We start from the raw sequence: 18,749 nt of genomic DNA on the forward strand, positions 1-18,749 counted from the left end.
CATTTATGGAGATGTAACAGCATAATATGTTTTTCTTTAATGCCTTTCTCCGGCAGGTTAGGGGGCTGTGCATGTTTTTGTTTTTGAGATGTTTTACTTTTTGAGAGGAGTGCAAACAAAGGAGGAAGTAATTGTAATTCGAACAACATGTGAAAAGAGTTAGTTTAAGCACATTTTTTATATTTCATGGAAAAAAATGTGTTATTTTTGTATGTTTTTTTATCAAATAAGTTGGTCCTAAATAAGCAAATACGTTTTCCTAAATACTGTAGTTCAGTGGCTCTCAGTAAGGGGAAGGAGTCTCCGAGAATGCTTGATGGTTTAAAATAAAAGTTCAGAATAAAGTTTAATTCTGACATCAACAATTATAGGGAAAATACATTTTTTAAATCTGAGAATAAACTCTAACTATTATAGAATTTAAGAAAAATGATTCTTTTTTCCCCATCTTTCACTGTTTTCCCAGTTGCCTTAGTCCTCTTCCCTTGATAAACCCTCCTCCTCCCCGCTGAAGATAACGGTCATTTCAGTTCGTCATTGCAATGAATGAAGAAAAACTCTCTTTACTTTGCGTTTTAGGTCAACATCAAACTGAAAGGAAAGAAAAACATGAATAACAACAGTTTGTTTAAAGTTTGTGATGATCTCGTTTAATTTCCTGTCACTTCTCGCCGTTGTTGGCCAAACCTCCTGCCTGCCTCTAAAGTCTGGTCTAAACCGGTTCGGAGGGTGCGTGGTCTCGTGCGCACTGCAGACTCCTCCGCGCGTCCTCAACAGACCCAACCTCCTCGATGTCTGCGGCCTTCTTCTATTGGCTGAGAGAAAACAGGCCTGCCTACATTCCCAGCGTTGATTGGACGATTAGCTCGTCCGCGAGCTGGTATTGGTTAACGCCCCTCCACATCTTTGTTTTTTGGCAGACCCAGTTTTCCGCGCACGTGCACGCGGATAAGTGGAGTTGTAAACCAAGCGCGCGCACTTTTCAGCACCAATACCTCGTGGATAGCAGCCAAGCATTTTGGGGAGGATTTTTGTTTATTTATTTATTTTTCATGTGACAAGACGAAGAACTTGTGGTTTGTGGTGCCATAGAGTGATTGAGATCAGTGGGAAACGCGGATAGCGGCTTCGAGTCGTCGAGCGGAAATACAATCGCGGCGGGGCTTCAGGCAGCTTTGTTTGCCCGGCGACTCGAGCTGCATCTCCGCTTCAAGAGGGACGTTCTTCCGGGTAAAGACATTTTTTTCCCCTCTCTGTACCGACGCTCAACAAACTGCAGCTCGGTGAGACTAAATGGCTGGAAGCAGAAGGAAACAGAGGTGATACTGAAGACTCGTCTTCGTTGCTGGTTCGGTCCAGTCAGCGGTTGGGGTCGTGGTTGTGCTCTTCTTGCCGCCGAGGTCTCCATTGTCTGAGCATCTCCGTGCCGCCAAACTCCCGCGCTGCCGCCACACACCTGCCGCTCCCACACCACAGCAGTGCTGTCTCTCCCTCCCCCGATTGTTATTCTATTTTTCCATCCATCTGAATTTTTTTCGGGCCCCACACTTCCAGCAGCAGCATGTGCTCTCGGATTTGGTTCGTGACCGACCGACGCATCAGCCAGGAATACCCCCAAGTCCAGATCCTCCGGGCGCTGAAGGATCGCTGCGCCGAAGAGGAGGTTGAATTCCGCTCCCTTGTCATGGATCAGATCGTGCTTACGATCAGTCAGGGCCTATTAGGCAAGTATACAAAAGAATCGAGCACGTTTGCTGTGTTTTTGCTGCGTTTTTACGTGGTTCAGCTGAGGGGGGAAGACAGACAGAAAGAAAGAATGTTGTGATGCGTTGCAGAAACCCAAAACAAGGCTGCCTGCTAGCGAGGAAGCGAGGCAGCACAGCGGTGACCGCCTAACCCACTTTCTGGAGAGATTGGCTCTTGGCAGAGCAGAGCGATGACTCTTGATCTAATTCCGCGTGTATTCCCACTGCTGCTGCAGGAAAGGCGTTAAATCGAGAAAAGAAATCGTTTGTTGACGCAGAAATTACTTCACTACAGGGACAAGCATTCCTCAGTTTGACTACTTTAAACCAAATCATATTTTCGGTGTTTTTAACTTCTTGTGACATTTTTGTCATGATAGACACATGTTTTAAAAAAAAAAAAGCATTTCTGAGTATTTCTTTATTCAAATCGTTGTGAATCAGGAGCAGACGAAAAACATGTAGTAGTTGCTATAGTAGGCAGGTCTCCTTTATTCTGATGCGTCAACTTTTAGGCGACAAGATTCACGTGTTTGTTTTCCTCATCCGAGCTGGCATCTGGCTCCAAACTGAGTCACTGGATAGGTCCGATATTGGCGATTATGTTAGGTTGAGAACGTGCGGGGCTGTAAGATAGTGGGAGAGTGTGTAAACAGAAGGATGACGGGAAATGGGGGCAGGCTTACTTTGCGCCAGCAGACCCGCTAACAATTCAGGGACACATTTTTTATTATTTCCTGTTGCTCGGCAAATACATTGTCCTAGAAAACGACTCAGGTTTCATGATTTTGGCTAAAAACTGCGTAATCGTAATCAAAGGATCACTGGAAAAACTTTTACATGGGATGAAAAGATGATTGAAGTAGGACTTATTCTCCTTAATGAAGTTTATTGTGCCACCCTTTGGTTCTGGATTGTCAGAGAAAAATACTAATACAGATTCGTAAATAGAAAACAAACAATCTTGTACAGCTGTCCTTCAAACCTTCAGAATTTTCTTTTTTTCCACAAAAGCATGCTAGTGCATTAGGTTTTTGTACAACAATGACTTTTTTCTGCACATGGTGCCACCCCAAACCCCACAAAACACTATCGATTTATAACAATTTAATTCTCTAGTTATTATTTTATAGCTCTGTCCAACAACAAGATGCCCTGATTAAGAGATAAACAACTGAAACTCAGAACAGACAGTCATAGAATTTAAAGGGGTGGTGTGAAATAGAGCCATGAGGACTGAATGAGAGGTGTGAGAGTCAACGTTAACACCTAAATGGTGTAGGCTTCATTAACAGAGCTTGTATGGGTGGTGCAGAATCTGGGATGAGCAGGGGTGTGTCCGGGCAGATTGTCCCTTTATTGTTAATGCTGACTGGTCAAGCTGGAGTTTTTAGTCAAGACGGATTCGTATTTAACACGAGTTTTGACCAAATGTGGGGACTTTCAAAGGACAGCACGCTTTGGCACCAAAAAACTGTTACCGGACTTTATCCTTGATGCACTAAGTAGCAGGTCACTCCAGCAAGTAGGCAGACTACCGTCTCGATCTCTGATTTAGCAAGGTGCACAACAGGGTTACCTTGGTCTGTAATCCATGCTGAGTCTTAATCTGCATACCGTAAATGTCTTCTGAGCTTTGGCGTGACACCACAGATTAACAGCCAGTAGACAGATCGGCCACGCCGGCAGTTTCCGAAGCAGAGAGGCACATTAGCCCTTGTTGTGACCTCAGCATGTGCAGAGCCTCTGAGACTTTAAGTTTATCATCTAACTAGTTACCAAGTATTTCCTTCTCTGCCACATTAACCTCCACATGAATTAGCATAAGTCTTTCATGGATTAGGCATCCATGAAAATGAGGACAAACTCCAGGAAATACTGCAGTCACATAACCTTAAAAAAACATCTACTTTAGCCGCACTGATTAGTAAAAAAAAAAAAAAAGTCAAACTAACAAGTTTTGTTTAAAAGTGTTGATCAATTCTAACAAGTTAGTGCACAGATAATGTATTTGTGTATACCTTATTGATTCCAAAGGTGAAATGAAAGATAACAGTAACTGGATTTTGTGCTTAAATCGATCCTTTCTTTAAAAGTTTGCAGTTTTTCAATCAGATTTTTGGGATTATTTATTTATCATTACAGCCCTTTTCAGATCTAACTGCATTTGTGAAAGAGGAATTTCACATCATGAATGAATATAAGCAGAGAGGGGATACAGCTGACATCAGAACAGATGACACCCAAGACTGCACTACCAATGATGGTAGTTTCTAAAAAAAACAATAAGGTTACAAGTACTTATTTTTCAGCCATCATTTTATAAAAGTAGAATAAAAGCATGTTGGTTTTTAATAAACACTCATTTATAGTAAAACATGTAAACGATGCATATTTACAGAGACAGTTGATGCTTTCGCGCCTTGTCAGTTATTAAGTTAGCGGCTGTTGAAGGTCATCATGTGCTGCCCTGGAAACAGGCATTTGCATTTTATTGGATGTGGAAAGATGATCCCAGCCTTTGCTCTGATAGGAAAAGCGGATGGAAGCACCTAATCTAGAAATGTCGCACACTTGTATCCATATCTTACAGCGTTACCTGTCAAAGGAAGCATTATGGCTACATATGAGCAGTTTTTTGGGACAGCTTTTTATGACAACCTCTTCCAGAGTGTTGGCTGTTTTTATGTGACAATTTTCAAACTTTTTCTAAAGCTGAATGACTTTGTTGTGTTGTTTTTCCGCTCTTAGTATTTTAGAAGTCCGTCTTCTGTGATTCTACTTTTTCTGCCTTTAGCCAGAAACTTGAGTAGTTCCAGCTGCTTTCTGCCCAAAACCTGCTCCACTGGGCTGACAAAGCAGATTATATAAGCTGTTTGGCTTTGTATTTGTCAGATATTTTTAGTGCATCTTAACTGAAATACCACATTGATAGGGCAGCAGTATGGATTTAGTCTTTCTACCCTTTGTGCTGCAGATAACACTTCATCATCAGGGGATGGATTGTTAGCGTTAACCAAGTCGAATCAATCTGGGAATGTGGAGACGGTTTCACAGCCGTAGGTTTGGCTTGCAGGAACTACCGGTCAAACATATAGGTGGTGTCTGTCAGGCCGCTTTGTGACGTGACAGTGGAATGCATAGCATGCTCGCCATTCTTGCAAGCTTTGTCAGCTGATTGAAAATGTAAAGCATCTATAGACTCCACTGAAAAATGAGTGCATTCAAAGAGGTCTCTGTCATCTGGGCAGGAACACAAAGTGGTCCCGACTGATGAATCTGTTATCCTCCCAAATTGTCAACGTTTCTGAGCGTTTTTGTGCCGGTCACATGACAGGCAGTGTAAAGAACACAAACACTTGCACAGATGAATAGGACTGATTCATCCAGCTCCCTCATTGGTCCCTGTTTGGTTTCCCTGGAGACAGGGACAAGTACTGTGAATACTGTCAAAAACCATGAGACCACGTCCCCTGACACTCCTCACTGTAACACCCCTCAGTGTGCTCGGCGGCAGCATAATCAGTGCAGTGTGTAACAGTCCCCAATCTAACAGCTTCTATGCTGCCTTTGTCTGAAGATGCAATAAATAGATAGGATTTTTTAATGGAATCACTCTCCTTTTGTTTTCATTTAGCCTGTGCCCCACTGTCCTGACCTTTTCTTCAAGTTGCCATCTCAAATCATCTTTTACCCCCACATGCATTAACAATGTGCGACAGATGCACTTAATGCAGGCCGACGCGTAGCCGACATCTTGGTAGCTCTGTTATGTAAGCAGTTCCGGTTGAGCTTGTCGCTGCGTCTATCATCAGAGCAAGTCTGCAAAATTCAAGATGGCTGAAACTCCCCTTAATGCGAATTGCAGTGCTTCTGCTAGTTCTCTGGACGTCTTGATGGGTCGTCACGGCATCTACAGTAAAAGTGATTCGTCTCCTCCATTTTCATTAATGATCATATGCTAATCTCTTTGCAAATATGATCTAAAATTAAGACAGTTGTGTGGCCATTTTCTTAACACATTAAGACTTCTTTTTAGATGGAGACTTTTTAAAAGTTGTGGTAAATCCAAAGAGCCTTAGCGGCTCTTTTAGCATGATGTGATCCAAACTCTACAATTGGCCATGTGATTCTGGAAAGAAGTGCCTGATCAGTATTCTTTGTTTCCCTTTTGTGTCTCTGCCCTCATTTGCATGACAAACATGTTGTGGGGCTGAGACCATCCAGTCAAGGGTCACGCTGACTTTAAAAGAAGGAAACAACATCCAAGAAGGATGCAAAATAGCTGTAGACCAAATGACAAGGTTATTACAAGATCGCAAAAACAAGACATAACAAGAAGACAGTCGGCCATGACACCTAGCTGACAGATAGCTTGTCTGAATACGGTTGGCCATCCTTCAGTCTGAAAGTGTTGTGCCTGTGAGTCCTGCCTGTTTGTTTTCTCACTGTATATCAAATGACACGTTTTCCTTTCCCATGATTAAATTAAAGACATCTCCTATTCTACGGGATTGTCCTTTTCTGAATTGCAGTAGGGTTTGGTTTCAGTTTTTGTAGAAGAGATATCCAACCACATAGAGAGCCAGAATGCTACCCTTCTGAGATGTGTTTGAAGAGGATGGGCGGGGCAGTACATGAATTTTCTTCTGTCTTTGTAACCATCAATATTAGTTTTGGTTTTGTGTTATCCATTAAACCCAACGAACATCTTATCAGTGTCAGGTTCCCTCTGTAAGCAGAAGAACTTCCAATGCAGGTGATGGATTACCATTTTAGAAAGAGCTAAAAGGCCCTTTAGACCAGTAACTGGAGCTTAAAACTCAAACAAATACCTACTGATGTACAATAAAATGCCCCAAAAGATACAGCATTTAGAAATATGTTTGGTAAAATTGATTTAACAGGCTTATACTTACAACACGCCTCCCAGAAATAAGTCATAAGCTCTTAAAATGTAAAAAACTTTATTCAAACGAGCAAAAAATTGTCTTACCAATTCTTATTTCAAAACAAAAAAGTAAAACCTTTTTTAAACACAAATTAAGTCGATTTTTCTTGAAACAAGGTTTGTTTTGTTTTCTTTCTTTCTTGTCTCGGCTTATTCGTCCATCTTGATGCTCACCGACCCCTTTCCCCTCACTTCCTCCCCCCTCCAGGTCTGCGAGTGGATCAAGAGCTGGTGACCTCCTATCCACAGGTGGTGGTGGTGCGCGTGCCCACACCTTGGGTTCAGTCTGACAGTGACATCACCGTGCTGCGCCACCTGGAGAAGATGGGATGTCGGCTGATCAACCGGCCTCAGGCCATACTCAACTGCGTCAACAAGTTTTGGACCTTCCAGGAACTTGCTGGCCATGGCGTGCCTCTTCCTGACACCTTCTCTTACGGTAAATTGACTCTCTTTTTTCCTCGTCAAAGAAGAATGTAGTTGATTATTATTTTGTTAAATAAGCATCATAGTTTGTGCTAAATAAACCTTTTAAAAAGACTAAGGATAAATTCTACTTTTATAATAAAAATATAAACATTTTTTGTAAGCATGCCAAGTATCTGCCTAAACTTGAAGGTCTAACATAACTAGTGACTAACGTCTGTGAAAACAGTCAGCTTGGGCAGACGGTGAAGCAGGAACTGCTGCTTTCATTACTCCTTTTCACTCATTCTCTAAGACAAAACAGCCAGCAGCACATTGGAGTCTTTTTTTTCTTTTTCCACAAGTCCACAGAGCTGAGTGCAGAAACAGAAGGAAACAGTCAGGGTAAAAGGAGGGAAAAAAAGAAAGAAGGGGGCGGGCGGGGTGGTGCTGGTGATGGTGGGGTTGTTTGGCCTACATTCCATGTGTCTGTGCACAGTAGGCCAGGCTGTGCATGTGGAGCAGCTGGAGAGCTTATGTAACTAACCCCCACCGCTGACACTGCGCACGCATCCAGACCGTGGCCTTTCATGAGTTTTCATTAAACATGCAGTTGTCTCTCTGCCTCCAACCTCACCGCTCAGGATGCGATTGTGATCACATTTGGTGCCCCCCCCCCCCCCCCCCCCATCTCGGTGGGTATATGTGATTCAGGGGCATCCGATGTGAGCCAAGCGGCGGCGGCGTTCACATCTGTTCCCTTTGACTGGCTGCCAAACATGACCAGACAGGAAGACAAAGATAGTGTCAGAGGATAGAGGAGAAAACTCAGGACAAACTATTTTTTAAGAATGTTTTTCTTTTTGTTTGTTCTGTCTGAAGCCTGAGCTGAGCACATCTGTTGCGACAAGCAGCCATAATAAATCATTGTCAGATGTGGTCAGCTGCTTCTCATTAAATGCAGTGGTCAGTGTCTACTCTGTCATGAATCAGGCAGCTCAGGACAGCGATCCTGCTGCCTTGCTGTTTTTCAGGGCCTCTTGTTGCCATAGCGACGCGCTACATTCCCTCTCCTCTCACTCGCTGGATCGACTCCAACCTACAAATTAAGGCATCGAAATGAGGTGCTTTTTCATTCATTCTTATTGACTTGCTGTGTGTGTTTGTGTGCACGGGCACTTTTCAGGCGGGCACGACAACTTCCGTAAGATGATCGACGAGGCGGAGCCCCTGGGTTACCCCGTGGTGGTGAAGAATGCACGTGGGCACAGAGGTAAGGCCGTCATTTGTTCCGATCAGCACGCCGCTCCTCAGAAATGTCCACCCTGACGGGAATTCTGCCCGCCCTCGCATGAAATTCATTAGCACGGTGTTAGATCATTAGACCGGTGGTGTTGCCACAGATGCAAAACACCAGCTTGTAAAGTTTTCATTGTGATTGCGAGGTTAATTAATTTAAAATTCATAAGGGGCTTGTGAGGGAGGTTGAACGTTGTCAATAGTAATAAGAGATCGGCTGTCCCATTTTTAGAGTCAGTGACTCTTCTGTGGCTCCACACTCATGTGAGGGAATAACTGCAGTGTTTAGTGGCCACATGCAGTCAGCACCATAAATATTTGGTCCTGACTAATTTAGTTTCTGTACATTACCACAGTGAATTTTAAATGAAACAACTCAGATGCCATTGAAGTGCAGACTTTCAGCTTTTATTCCACGGGTTGAACAAAAAGATTACATAAAAATGTGAAAAACTAAAGCATTTTCTAAACACAATCCCTTCATTTCATGGGCTTGTAAGTAATTGGACAATTGACTTCCATGCTATTGCATGGGCAGGTGTGGGAAATTCCCTTATTACCGGTATGTCATTATGAGTGAAGCAGATAAAAGGCCTGGAGTTGATTAGGGGACTCGTGCTTGCATTTTGAAGATTTCGCTGTGAACAGACATGCAGTCAAAGGAGCTCTCCATGCAGGTCAAAGGAGCCATCATTAAGCTGAGAAAACAGAAAAAAGCATGGGAGAAATTGCTACAGTATTAGGAGTGGCAAAATCAACAGTGTGCTTCATCCTGAGAAAGAAAGAAAGCACTGGTGAACTCAGCAACACAAAACGACCTGGACGTCCACGGAAGACAACAGAGGTGGATGATGGCAGAATCATTTCCATGGTGAAGAGGAACCCGTTCACAACAGCCAACCAAGTGAACAACACTCTCCAGGAGGTAGGCGTGTCAATATCCAAGTCTACCATAAAAAGAAGACTGCATGAAAGTAGATACAGAGGGTACACTGAAAGATGCAAGCCACTCATGAGCCTCATGAATAGGAAGGCTGGATTGGACTTTGCTAAAAAGCATCTAAAAAAGCCAGAACAGTTCTGGAAAAACATTCTTTGGACAGATGAAACCAAAATCAACCTCTACCAGAATGATGGCAAGAGAAAAGTATGGAGAAGGCGTGGAGAAGCTCATGATCCAAAGCACACATCATCAGTAAAACACTGTGGAGGCAGTGTGATGGTCTGGGCGTGCATGGCTGCTAGTGGCACTGGGACACTAGTGTTTATTGATGACGTGACACAGGACAGAAGCAGCCCAATGAATTCTGAGGTGTTCAGAGACATACTGTCTGTGCATATCCAGGTGCATGCAGCCAAACTGATTGGACGGCGTTTCATAATACAGATGGACAACGACCCAAAACATACAGCCAAAGCAACTCAGCAGTTTATTAAAGCAAAGAAGTGGAATATTCTTGAAAGACCAAGTCAGTCACCTCATCTTAACCCAATTGAGCAGCATTTCACTTGTTGAAGACTAAACTTCAGACAGAAAGGCCCACAAACAAACAGCAACTGAAAGCCGCTGCAGTAAAGGCTTGGCAGAGCATTCAGAAGGAGAAAACCCAGCATCTGCTGATGTCCATGAGTTCAAGACTTGAGGCTGTCATTGCCAACAAAGGGTTTTCAACCAAATATTAGTAATGTCCATTTTGTTTTAAGTTATTTCATTTGTCCAATTACTTACGAGCCCATGAAATGAAGGGATTGTGTTTAAAAAATGCTTTAGTTTTTCACATTTTAATGCAATCCTTTTGTTCAACCGATGGGATAAAAGCTGAAAGTCTGCACCCCAATGGCATCTGAGTTGTCTTATTTAAAATTCACTGTTTTGATTTGATTTGATTTGAAATGGTTTATTTCAAGCAATTAAGTAGAAATAATACACAACAGCAATATAAACATCAGTTATACATTCATACAGTAACTAATCAAACTTAGGATAATTAGACATATTAATAATATTGCTTGAAAGGGAGTGGAAGGAAGCGAACTTATATAATCCCACCCCGTTATACTGTTACCATTTTATTACATGATTTATCAATATCCGGTTCCCAGTTTTTATCAGACAGAATTGTGGTAATGTAAAGAAACTAAATTAGAAAGAATGTGTCTCTGTCCAAATATTTATGATCCTGACTGTAGATGCTGTTACCATCTATGTGGCCGTTTTTTCTATGGAAAAAACAACAACAAATAGTTTGATCCTTTTCCTGGAATTCAGTGTCTCAGAGGTGGATTTTAGTTAGTTGACCCTGACCAAAACTCTGGCTCATCTCATGACGTTAAAGCCAACAAAAATAATGCTGGAAATGTTTGGAATAATCACCAGAAAGAAACATCTGTCAGAGGGTTTCTGTTTAATACCAGTTGTTAGATTGTTGGTAGAGAAACATGTTTGCTTTTTCAGCCCACATGTGGGTCACAGCAAAGCTATTGCACACTTTTTTTCTCCTCGCTGTGGTACGGCCCGACAGAGTTTTGTTAAGGGGGCGAGACGGCCAAGCTCCACTCATAAATCCGCCCACTGTAAAAGGAAACTGGACTGAGTGAGTGTGACGTCACCCATAAAAAATGCCTTACTTCCTGCTCCGATGAAAGTGATTGGTTTGAGTCGGTCAGTGTTTCTATGGCAACCTCTCTCGCCAATCAGGAGTGAGCTTTTGAAGGCGGGCCACGCAAAATGTTTCAAACCGTTTGAATGTTCTTCGTAAGACCACCTACTTTTATTGAGATAACTTGAGAAATGGCACTAGAATGTCATGAAAAAATAGGATTAGCCAGACATGTTCAAAAAAGTTATTCTGACCAATAGAATGACTGAGTAAAAATTGTTTTATTTTACCTTTATTTACCCAGTAATTGTCCCATTGAGATTAAGAATCTCTTTTTCAAAGGAGTCCTGTTTGACTCTCAATAGAAGTTTATGGGAATTTGGCTTCTTGGAACCACTGGGTACTTTATGTTTGGAACACGAGGGGGGATGGGTCACTCAGTCCAGTTCTCATATACAGTCAATGATTAAAACAGGCACCGTCTCTCCTATGTGAAGCTACGTTCACGCCGCTCTCTGCGACACGCATTCAAGCGACCACTTTCAATGTAAAATCTATGTAAATGCACGTTGGGAGCTTCTGCATTCAAAGCCGTTCACACGAAGCTACGCACGTACAAAACACAACTTAAGCTGCGTTCAAGAATGCGCTCAATGCGCGTCACGTGCCCGGTGTGAACGTAGCACGAGGAGCTGCACTACTGTTGTGAGGACTGTTGTGTCGATTTTACTGAAATGACTGCAAAAGACTAGAAACTGGAGAACAGATTTAGCAAGCGTCTTGTGATGCCTTATACTTATATAAACGGGTCTGTGTGTGCACCAAGTCTAGCTCATCTTTCCTTTCTTCTCTCATCTAGTGTGTCCTTCCTTCTCCTAGGAAAGGCTGTGTTCCTGGCACGAGACAAGCACCACCTGACGGATCTGTGCCACTTGATCCGCCACGACACCCCCTACCTGTTTCAGGAGTACGTCAAGGAGTCGCACGGGCGGGATGTGCGGGTGGTGCTGGTGGGCGGCCGTGTCATCGGCTCCATGCTGCGCTGCTCCACTGACGGGCGCATGCAGAGCAACTGCTCCCTGGGTAGGCAGATGCCTAAAGAAGGAACAAATGAGCACACACTTAATAACTGGCTCTTCCTGTCATGGTTACAGGACTCCAAGCTTTTCATGACCAGAGTTATCGCATCCTCTACGTTTGAGTCCCATTAATCTACTTTGATTTAACAGTACATTTTTCCATTGCTTTCCATTTATCAAAAAAAAAAGAAAGTTCTTAAATAATTTCTTACTGGCCCTGACCGATTGACCTTGTGCCAAATCCTTCCCCTAGATGGAAAGTGACGTGACATTCCTGCCGATGTGGCTGATTTTCAGTGTCAGGGGACAGGCAGTTTTTGCTGAGCTGAGGGTGGAATGCTCTGCGACACATTTAGGACATCGGACTGTTGTACATTTATAAGAACAAAATCCACAAAAATACTAATATTTGTCATTCAGAATGGGCAAAAATAACAAATGAAAATCCTGCTTCTGAGAGTAAAGGGGGTAATGCAAACAAGGGCTGCTTATCAGATCAATGTGATGACCTGATTATCAGAATGTCTGATCATCTTTATAAAGGATTATGTGAAGTCTTCAGTAGTGGTTGCTGCTCATTCTAACTGTCCAGCACGGCGGTGGAGGTGTATTGATATGGAAATTTGTTGACTAATGGCCCTAAATTCTATTTTTTACCAAGTTCTACCATCTTTTCCACATCATAAGTCGCATCGCCAATGAATGATCTGTTTTTGAACTTATGTCATATAACGGCGCACCAAACTATGATGCTATCGTCACACCGGGCATGTGATGCCCCAGGCTTTGTTTTTCAAAGCTCTCTTCCGATATATAAAAGACTTGGTGTCATATAATTCCTACCGGGCACAAACTGCAGTTATTCATTTTTCCTGATCAGTTTTTAAATGGTTGGCACTTCCGTGAATGAAAAGGGACGCTACACATATGTCTCAATCAAAGCCCAGTGCCTCATTAGTCTAATTTCAACTGGTTTCACTTTTAACGCGCACTTAATGGCAGCACGTTTTGCAGGTAGAGCCTGAAAAGGACCTAAAAACTAGCGTGAATGCGAGAGTACTGAACGCAGAAGCCGGAAACGCACACACACAGGCATTAACATCGACTTATCGCTGAAGGTGGTCACTTCAACGCGCGTTTCCTGAGACCAGTGTGAACGGAGCAAGATGCGCATTAAGCAAAGCAAAAGAGTCAGAGATAATTCTGTCAGTCAGTAAGACTACATTTCTTTCACAATAACTTGTTTGTAACGTTAGCCGCGTTAGAAACATTAGCGTTTTGACAATACCTGTAACTCCCAATCTTATTTAGAACATGTAAAAAAAACAGACGGATATCACTAAAACAAACATTGCTCTGACTACGCTGACTCCTAACCTAGTGAGTAACGCCTAAATTTGGGTTTTGAGAGTCATTGGTGTTTTATAAAAACAATTAAGGCTTTTAAGTGCAGAAAATACAGTACTCTACAGTACTATATGTAAGATTGCGTATCTGACTAAAGTGTTTTGTGTGTCTCTGATCACTGTAGGTGGTGTTGGTATGATGTGCCCCCTGAACGAGCAGGGCAAGCAGCTTGCCATAGAGGTGTCCAACATCCTCGGCATGGATGTGTGCGGCGTCGACCTCCTGCAGCTCAACGACGGCTCCTACGTGGTGTGCGAGGCCAACGCCAACGTGGGCTTCATCGCCTTCGACCAGGCCTGCGGCATGGATGTAGCAGGGATCGTCGCGGACTTTGCTCTCTCCAACCTCCCCAGCCGCCTCACCCGCAAGATGTCCCTGCTGTCTGTGGTCTCCAGCACCAGCGAGACCAGCAGCGAGCCAGAGGTGTGCATCGTCCCCGCCGGCGGCGGTTCGCTGCCGGAGGCCGTCTGCAACATGAGCGTAGGATCCACTTCAAGCGAGAGTGACCCGGAGCTAGCCGAGCCCTCCCAGATGTCGTCCCGCCAGTCCACGCCCCCATCCCTGCCCGACCTGCCAGATCCAACCTACAACTTTAACACCCTCCTGGCCAATGAAATCAAGCTATTGACTGAGTGAGCTTCAGGCGAATCCCTGCATGCATGAACACACCACTACACACATACAAACCCTGTATTGATGCTGACAAAAACGTCTTTTAAAACACATATCGACCCAGAAACCATACGAACGAAAAACGTTTATTCAAAACAGGAACTGAGGGGCAAAAGAACAGATTCTCACACAGCCATGGAAACAAACTCAAAACACGAGCATCCTTCCTTTTCGTTAAAGATCTGCGGCTGCTCCCCTGACTCTCACACCTTTGCATCTTTCCAAAAATGAAAAATCCCACCATCTGGAAACACTTTACTTCACAGCATGATGGGATACAATATATCAGGTAACGACTAAATTCAGCCTATACTTGTGTGCATTTTTACTACTTTTGGATGGTTGAGGAACTCCAACTAATGCATACATCTGGCTTTACAGTTCGCGTTTTTTTCTGCTGAGACTGTCTGGTAGATTTTTGAAACGATGAAGCTTTCCACCTTAATTCATCGTCACACTAGGCATAAACAGACCAGAACAAGACACGATGCAACAAATACAGTGTTGGCCAACAGCAAACAAGGTTTCACACTGACAAGCTGGTTTATTTCAATGAATTCAGAGCAGCAACAACAATTCACGAATGCCTGGCACTTCATTAATTAAAAAAACAAATCATTTTCACTTCTTTGACATATTGAGCAACAATGAGACAGAGTGTGAAAGCCACGTCAACACTTGGCAGTTGAATTACCTCAGAACCCTGTTGAGGCTATAGGATCCAGATGTAAACTACACATCAGCCCAGATCCGTGTGGCGTTCAGGCGGCCCCTGACATGCCAGCTGTTCCTTCCCTTTATGTCACGGACCTAAACTATGATTTTTATTTTTTATTTCTCTTAATTTTTTTTTTTTTTTGTAAATAGAAGTAGTGAACGATCTTCAGAGAATACTAGCACATACAACTGGAACTGAAACAACTGCCGAAATTTTCATAAGCTATAGTGACAAATGATACTGTACAGACTTTGAATTGGTGCTGACGCAAGGAAATTGGTTTCAGATGGGATTTCTGTTCACCTTTTGTAGACTTTTTTGTTGTTTTGATATATTTTGTTTTTTCTTTTTAAATAGAAATGTAACAACCAAAACCACATGAACGTGTTTTAGTGTAAAAACAAACAAACTTTAAAGTATTTTTTTACAGTATTTTTAAGTAGAACGTTACATTTTTCCCCTTTTACTGGAAAAGAAAGGAAAGTAAAAAAAAGATCCAAACAAAAGACTTTGTTTACACTTTTTTGTTTTTCACGATTCAATGAACTCTGAAGAAAAAATAAACAAAACTGCAATGGCATATGCTAAGGGATTTAATATATTACTAGCCAAGTGTGACCTAAAGCACAAATCATTTTTCGTCCAAACAGCGACTTGTCTTTCGGCTTGTATCCCTTTCTGTTGATCCCAACTCAGGGAAGCAGCCTGGATCTCTGTCTCCCACTCAAAAAAACCCCACAGAAACCACCCGAGTATGAACACAATACACACCTACATGCAGAGGGAAGAAAACAACAACTAAAAAGTTCCTGTAAACTAGAGTATAAAGGTAGTGGTGTATACCATGGTTGACATGCACTTTTTCCTTGCTTGTTTCAGAATGTTCCTCGTGTTCTTCCTAAATTACAGTGTTTTTGAAGAAAAGACATTTGTGTGCACCTATATTGTCTCAATAAAGTGACACAGCTGTGAAGTTGAACTTATTTTCCCCTTCGTTGTGGGCCAAACTCACTGTCTAGACTCAAAGCTGGGCCCTACTGGAGGTAGGGGTGGGAGTGCCAATGCTACATCTGCCAGACACACAAAAAAAAAAGAAAAGGGGGGCAACTCTGGCTGTTAACGCCGCTGTGGAGCCATCCCAGTGGCGCTGCACCGTTTACACTACTGCTGTGACGATGTCTGCTGTCTATAAAGTCCGAGTGTGTTACAGACAGACTGTGAAACTAGTGGTGTGTCAGACAGGGAGGCCGGTGGGGTCCATCACATGTGTAGTTGTCCCTATCTAGTGTTTGTCTTTGTATTGAAACCTTTGTTTTTCCTTCATCGTGTCAAAATTGTAAACACGAGCTGGAGGACAGAATCAGACGCTAACTTCTCTCTCCTGCTTTTTTGGGGATTGAATGTGCAGAACGTGGTTAAGGTTAGTTAAACAGTGACCCAGCATTTCCCTAGTTTACGATCATGAAGGAGGTAAAAAATGAGACGCTGCAGTGAAGTAGGAGGCTGCTGACGGAAGAAAAGGGCGCCGTTTCCACTGTTTCCAAGTGTTGGAATTTGAAAGGGATGAGTTTACTGACCTGAGGTACAACAACAGAGCACAAGGTGACTGTTGAATTCCTGCTGCTGATGTATGTTTGGTTCTGAAGGGAACATGGCAGATGCTTTCCTAGTTTTCCTTCTGGAATCAGAATGCCAAAACATTGGAGAAGGGAAGTTGGTATCCAGTGCTCATAGTGACAGACAATATTAAAGATGACTCCTTTCACAATAAATCATGTCTTACACTTGTTAATAAAGATTCCACATCAACCACAAGGTACATTGGAAACAAACCGGAGGTTTGCCAAAAGACGGACGTAACGATTTCTGGAGAAAGGAGAAACGTTTCTTGCAGAATAATTAAACTCTCTGATATATATATATACATATATATATATATATACATTTTATTTCTGTTCTTTTGTTTTGACAGTGTTAAGAAATAAACCTCCAAAATCATGTAACTCACAGTTGTTCAAAATTGTGTAAAGATAGATCCTTTTTTTTTTTTTTTTTTTTTTAGAATAAATAAAGAGTCATTATTCAAAAGCAATGAAAGTGTGTCCCTTCTCTCTCAATCACAACAGTATTATTCAAAGACCCACTCCGATTATATTTTCTAAAAGTGTTCCCAATGGTCTTTTAATTACCAAAATAAAATTAAAAAACGGTTGTTTTTTTAGGTCATAGTTTCTGCAGAGCAGCAAGACTCCGTTAGGAATTCGCCTTGGATTTGTGGGTGGAATATTTTGGCGCGCCCCATTTGTTGACATACTTCACCGCCAGCTTAGAACCCCCCATGCCCTCAATCTTATATTAGCGGTGCTACAAAAATCGGTGAGCAATATCAGAGCTGTCCGACTGTACAAATCTGAGCCAGATTCCAGCTCAGACGAGGAAAACAAAGTCGTCTCCAAGTGGATGCATCAGAATGGAGCAGAGTGGGGGGTGAGGGTTGTGGCTTGCTGTTGTAATTTGCTGAAGGCTTTTTCCAACTTTATTTTTTCATCTGTTCCTGATTATCAAGGATTTGAATAAAGAAATACTCAGGAAATCAATTTTATATATATATATATATGTCAAGGTACCATTAGCTGTCATGCACTTTTGTGTGTGAAATTTGTTCTCCGCATCTGAGGGGATGTGTCTCCCCGGGATGAAACTCACCCCCCCCTGAGTCTCACTCGGGAACCATTTGGTGGTTTGACCCCCCCCCCAAATTCAACCCCTTAATGCAGAGTTTCACGCAGGGCGTTGGGTCCCAGGCATTGGCATGATTCAGCGTGGATTTGAACCCATGACCTTCCAGTCACAGGGCAGACGCCCTATGATAAGGCCATTGAGATGGTCCTCTATCATGACAAAAATACCACGAGACCTTATTAAAAACACACATTTTGTTTGTGGGTTTTTTTAAACGAGGGTGTAAAATGCAAACCCGACATTTTAGAAGAGTGATTTAATGTTTCCCTCCTGCTGTGAGGCTTATTTGGACCTAAACAGAAAAAAATGCAAAACGTTCCCAAAACAGGCTCGTCAGATGGAGGTTGCGGGTTTGTCTGCAGCAGCTGCAGCAGAGCCTGGATGGCGTCCGTCAGGTCACGCTTTAACATCAGCCGGCTGGCCTGCAGGGCAGCAAAGCCAAGCTCCACAACCTGTCACACAAACAAACACTGCAGCTGTGAAGCTCTCAGAGGAGGAAGCGGCCTTACACAGTGATGTCACTGAAATGAAACCAGGACGCAATAAAACCTAAAAAATGTCTCTTCTCTTTGCAGCACATTCTTCTACTGACCTGCGGTTGACTCTAACAAAGAGACCCAGTGAGTCATGAACATCAAATTTCTCCATGCCGTGGAGAAAACCATGCAAGCTGTTTCAAATGAGATCCACCGAGGGTACATTCTCTCTCTGCTTCTCAGAATGACCAAACAGCTGAGAGAACCCACTGTATATGTTGTACAAGTGTAATAACTGAGGAAAAACAGCCACACAGCTATCTGGGTGTTTTTGTTCCTTTTCATCTTGTTCGTTCAAAAACAGCTGGTTTAAAGAGATCTGCTGGAAGGAAGACAGATGGAGCAAATTATCCTTCAGCCTTATCGTTTAGAGACCAGAAAAAAAACTTTAATTTGTCAGAATATCACCCTCAGCATTATTAAACTGTCTCACAAATCCCAATCAGCTAAAATGCAACAAAAATAAACAGTCTATCTACAAGAATAGGACAGGATGCCGCACGTTTGTCCATGAATTGCAGTTAATACTGTATACAAGTGCTGCTCCATCCTTCTGTTGAACAAAGGGGGATGAAATACGTTTTAAAATGTGTTT

The 18,749-nt window shown here is 42.7% G+C and overlaps 1 protein-coding gene across 1 annotated transcript; it reads left to right on the forward strand.

Annotated features, from left to right (window-relative positions):
• The first annotated feature begins 913 nt into the window (after positions 1–913).
• rimklb (ribosomal modification protein rimK like family member B) lies at positions 914–15,969 on the forward strand. Its single transcript, XM_004070363.4, has 5 exons — positions 914–1,724; positions 6,905–7,135; positions 8,288–8,374; positions 11,880–12,083; positions 13,611–15,969. Exons 1-5 carry the CDS (start codon positions 1,562–1,564, stop codon positions 14,120–14,122), a joined length of 1,197 nt encoding a protein of 398 aa, XP_004070411.1. The 5' UTR covers positions 914–1,561; the 3' UTR covers positions 14,123–15,969.
• The last annotated feature ends 2,780 nt before the right edge of the window (positions 15,970–18,749 follow it).

This window comes from Oryzias latipes, chromosome 7, assembly GCF_002234675.1.
Source record: "Oryzias latipes chromosome 7, ASM223467v1".
Classification (NCBI taxonomy): Eukaryota; Metazoa; Chordata; class Actinopteri; order Beloniformes; family Adrianichthyidae; genus Oryzias; species Oryzias latipes.

Coding starts and splice junctions, on each gene's coding strand:
- rimklb (XM_004070363.4), top strand. CDS start 1,562: ATGTGCTCTCGGATTTGGTTCGTGACCGACCGACGCATCAGCCAGGAA. Junction 7,136..8,287: donor TCCTGACACCTTCTCTTACG/GTAAATTGACTC, acceptor GGCACTTTTCAG/GCGGGCACGACAACTTCCGT. Junction 12,084..13,610: donor GCAGAGCAACTGCTCCCTGG/GTAGGCAGATGC, acceptor TGATCACTGTAG/GTGGTGTTGGTATGATGTGC.